General features: G+C 42.5%; 1 protein-coding gene across 1 annotated transcript; it reads left to right on the top strand.

The window, feature by feature from the left end:
• The first annotated feature begins 312 nt into the window (after positions 1-312).
• Positions 313-1242, top strand: LOC140322047 (olfactory receptor 10A7-like). The gene has a single exon (XM_072398699.1). It carries the CDS (start codon positions 313-315, stop codon positions 1240-1242), a length of 930 nt encoding a protein of 309 aa, XP_072254800.1.
• The last annotated feature ends 3405 nt before the right edge of the window (positions 1243-4647 follow it).

Raw genomic sequence — 4647 nt, 5'->3', positions numbered from 1 at the left:
TCAACTGTACTGTAAATTATGTTTCTTTGGTATACTCTTTTGTATCGAATCCCTTGCTTAATCCACTTATTTACAGCCTGAGGAATAAGGAAATGAAAGTATGTTTGATGTCTTTTATTACTAATATAAAAACAAACAAAAATCCAGAAGCAATAATGTCTTAAAGGAGTTATTCCTATGTGATATATATTATAAATCATTGACAATTTCCATTGGCAGCCAAAAGATCCTTATCCTCAGGACCATAAACACCATAATTCCCAACTATTTTCCTATTCCTTTTCCTATATCTTTCCTCTGCTTTTGACACTCATGTGTGGACACAATAAAACAGATGTGGTGGAACTGGTTCTTCTGGGTTTTAGGAATCTCCACCATCTGAAAGGCTTGATTTTTTTCCTGTTTCTAATATTCTATGTCACCACCATTACAGGGAATATTTTAATTATAAGCCTAATAGCTACAAACCAAAAACTCAGTTCTCCCATGTATTTCTTTCTGTGCAATCTGTCTTTATGTGAAATATTCTTTACCACCATCATAATGCCAAATATGTTATATGTTGTGTGGGGGGATGGTGGGTCCATGTCTTTCTATAGTTGCTTTACTCAGTTCTACTTGGGAATGTCGGTGGGAAGTGTTGAATGTCTTCTTCTCATGGCAATGTCCTATGACCGATATTTGGCTGTTTGTAACCCCTTAAGATACTCTTACCTCATGAACATCAAGACACGGAATCTTCTGGCTATGTGGTCTTGGCTTTCTGGTTTTATGGTGATGGCCATATTGATGGTCTCTATGTCTAAATTGCAGTTCTGTGGCTTCAACACCATTGACCATGTGTTTTGTGACTTGGCTCCAATATTACAATTGTCCTCTACAGATACTTATATAGTGGAAATGGAGTCTTTTCTGCTCACCGTTGCCTTTAGCCTTTTTCCATTTATGTTGATCCTTTTGAGTTATATATCCATTATTTCCACTTTAGTGAGAATTTCATCCAGGACCAGCAGACAGAAATCTTTCTCCACCTGCAGTTCACATCTAGTGTCTGTTTGTACGTATTTTGGGACAATCTTCATCATTTATTTGGTGCCTTCTCAAAAGACTTCTGCCAAATTAAACAAAATTTTGTCTCTTTTCTACACAATCGGAACACCTCTGTTAAATCCCATCATCTACAGTCTACGGAATCAAGAGATGAAGTCTTGTATCAAAGCATGTTTTACATCAAAAGCATAAATGCCTCATGTTTGATACATGAAATAAAGCCAAACTCTGTGCATGAATATACTTTGGTTGTAACTAGTTTGGACTTGTTGAATTTGTCTTTAAGTCCAGTGTGCATGGCACCTGTCACACTTACCTCTTCCTCTCTAAAGTGCAGACGCCTCTCTCCTGCGCATGCTTGCAGTTCTGATGCTGGGCGTGCTTCTATTTCCAAGCTTTATCCAATTCCATCCAATCTGCTGGACAATCAGAAAATAGTCTCTGGACCAGCCCTGGCTATTTAGCTAGGTCACACACAGTGCTCAGTGTTCGTGCAACGTGTCTCCATTGTGCCAAGCCCCTTGTTCTGTGAGCTGGTTCCTGTACACCTGGTGCCTAATCCAGTGTTTACTGTGTCCAACTCCTATGTTAACCCCTCATTGTCCAGTCTGTTGGTTCCCAGCCAACTTCCCTGTGTTGTTCCAGTGTTCCTGTCTGTCTGTGGATATCCCTGCATCACCTGTGCCTCTTGCTGCTTTCAGTGTCTTCTGTGTTCCCTGTGCCTACAGTGGCCCCTGTGTCACTGGTGTCTGTCTCCTGGATCCCTGCTAATTGACCCCTGGCATGTGACCTGACCTCTCTTGCTTGCTGTCTTCCTGGACCCCAGCTTTCCTCGACTATTCTTCTGCTTTGTGATTTGGTACCGTGCTTTGCCCACCTTGGTGTGCCCAAGGACCGCAACATGGCAGTAACCAGCAATGCAACATGCTCACCATCAGAGGCTCTGGAGAAAACCTGGTTACTGCTTAGACTCTGCGCCTTGGCCCTTCTCAGGGCTCACACCACCTCTGTGCAAGCTTTAGCGCCCCCTAGTGGTCATGTCTATCTGTGCATGACAGCACACTTGAAATGGAAGAAGAGGGTAACATTGAGGCAATTAGGTGCCTCTGCATCCATATTAGCAGAACGTACAGATGCTGGCAGGTAGTGGCAAAAAGATCAGCAGTTGCAGAGGTTTCACTAAGACTAGGACCCTACAGACATGGCTGGATTTCTCACGATGCCACAGGATCATGGCCTAGGGTTCTGTAACCAATCGGGGTGATCTTACAACATCTCTATGTAAAACCAGGATTTGCTGCTGGCAGATCAACTTCACAGTAACCTGAGCCACAAAGTGAAAGTTAAAGTGTTTACATAGTGGTCTCATACAGTGCAGAAATCTCTGAAACCTTTTCTCTCTATTTCTGTCTCCTGCTCTTTATCTCCCTCGCCTGTCTCCCCCCTGTTCTCCCTCTCTCCCTGTCCTGTAATTTATCTTTCCTCTCGCTCTTCTGTCTCTCTCTCTCTGTCTTTTTCTCTCCATTTTCTGTGTCCCTTTCCTTGCTCCCTTCTCTATTCTCCTGCTCTCTTTTTCTCTTTCCCTCCAGTCTCTGTTACCCTCTTTCTATACTTCCCCCTCTTTCGTTATCTTCTCTTTTGTTATCTCTCTTTCCTCCTTCTTTCCCTCTGTCTCCAGAAGGCCTTTAGCTGAGTGGCATCCTAATAGGGACCCAGCTCCAAATTTTGCATCAGGGCCCATAGGGTTGTAGTGATGCCACAGCATTGTTTTAGCTGCATGCCTACATTTCAGATTAAAGAACATGCAACAGTGCAACAGTGTTGCGTTAAGTCATCAAACTGCTTTTGCTGCAGGTATTTAACGTTATTGTATGTAAATAACATTTGTATAATAAAAGTACAATGATAATCAATTGACTTGATTCATCTCAGTGCCTCAAATATGCTGCAAGTTATGGTATGAAGTGCCGGGCGGAGGGGTCCCTATAGAGAATAACTGACAGACATTAATGACAAGATGTTAGCCCAATCCCTAAAATCACTTTATCACTTTAGAAGCTTTACCATGGTTTTGTTCTTAGAAAGGTATCTTTAATGTGTCAAACTTTACAACTTTCTTAAAAAAAAAAAAAAAAAAAAAGTGCTATTGAGTCCTCGTCCCGTCTCATTTCATTGGATGACAACATTCTTTTCCAAAATTTGGCCTTGGTCTAACAGCTTTTTTTTAAGAACAACTGCCAATGGGGGCAAAGTTTGGGTACAAAGGTCACAAGCCAATGAAAGCTTCTGGGTTAGAAAGATAAACACTGCATCTTTTACCTGTCAATGAGAATAGGACAGGTTGACAGGTAAAAGATGTGATGTTTTTAATTTTTTTATGAGAAAAAAAAAACGAGTTGTTCATATTGCAACATGGGGGGAAGCAAGCATGTGTGCCCCATTTCCAACCCAGAGGGAGATGGGGCACACCATTCCAAAGAGCATTTGGAATACGATGTTCCCAGAAGCTGCATTGACTGAGCACAATGACAGGGGCTCTTTCCAGCAGAGCTCTTGTCATTGTTTAGCCAATCCAGGTGATGATGACAGCTGTAAGCATATGGTTTTACCAATTCAGCACGCAGCCATTGGTGTATTCCATTCCTATCATTGACAGATAAAGTGCGCAGCTATGAAAAGTTTAAATGGTAAATCTAGGTAATGTAAACTTTTTAGTAAAACAATTTAGAACTTTTTTTTTTAGTTCCAAGCACCTATAGAGGTGATCAGTAAGGATGAGCCTCTGGCATTCTTGTGAAAATGTCCTTGAAGTTCTGATGGGTTCACGAAATTTCACAAAACCATCATAAATCACTAAAAGATTATCACGACTGCATTCATAAATACAGCCGTGGGAATCCTTCTGTCAGTGAGCGGTCCCCGGGCACTACAGGTCAGAATCCATTCGTAAATGCAGCCGCAGTACTCATGCAGGTTGTGTTTATGAATGAATGAGGCCGTGGGAAAAATTAGAGGATTTTTTCCATGCTGCATTCATTCATGAGCAGCCAGCGAGACTCACTGTGTTCCTGAATAGAGAAATTCTATCCAGAAACATATAGTACAGGTCTGCAACAGCAATCAGGTCAGCTCCGTTCCCCTGATTGGTTTTGCAGGTCCCAAAAATTCGGTCTCGCTGAACGAAGCGAGAACGGCCCAATTGGCCACAAGACGGAATTTAAAAAATTTGCTCCCCCCCCTCAAATTCCAAATCTCCGCCTGACATAAATCTAACTGTTAACAACACTGTTATTCGGCCCTCCCCTCAGGCACGTTTTCTTGGTGTCAACTTTGACTCGGCCCTCTCATTTACCCCCCATATTCAGAACATTTCCAGATCCAGTCACTTTCACCTATGCAACACCTCCAAAATCTGCCTCTACCTGTCCCTTGAGACCACCAAACTTCTTGTACACGCTCTTATCATCTCTCGTCTGGACTACTGTAACATCCTCCTCTCTGGTATTCCACTAACCCGACTCCCCCCTCTACAATCTATCATGAATGCTGCAGCCAGACTCATCCATCCTTCCCTCCGCTCCTCTTCCACTGCATCTC

The sequence above is a fragment of the Pyxicephalus adspersus genome, chromosome 2 (genome assembly GCF_032062135.1).
Source record: "Pyxicephalus adspersus chromosome 2, UCB_Pads_2.0, whole genome shotgun sequence".
Classification (NCBI taxonomy): domain Eukaryota; kingdom Metazoa; phylum Chordata; class Amphibia; order Anura; family Pyxicephalidae; genus Pyxicephalus; species Pyxicephalus adspersus.
Note: the sequence above shows the minus strand (reverse complement) of the source record. Positions and strands in the feature narration are given on the sequence as shown.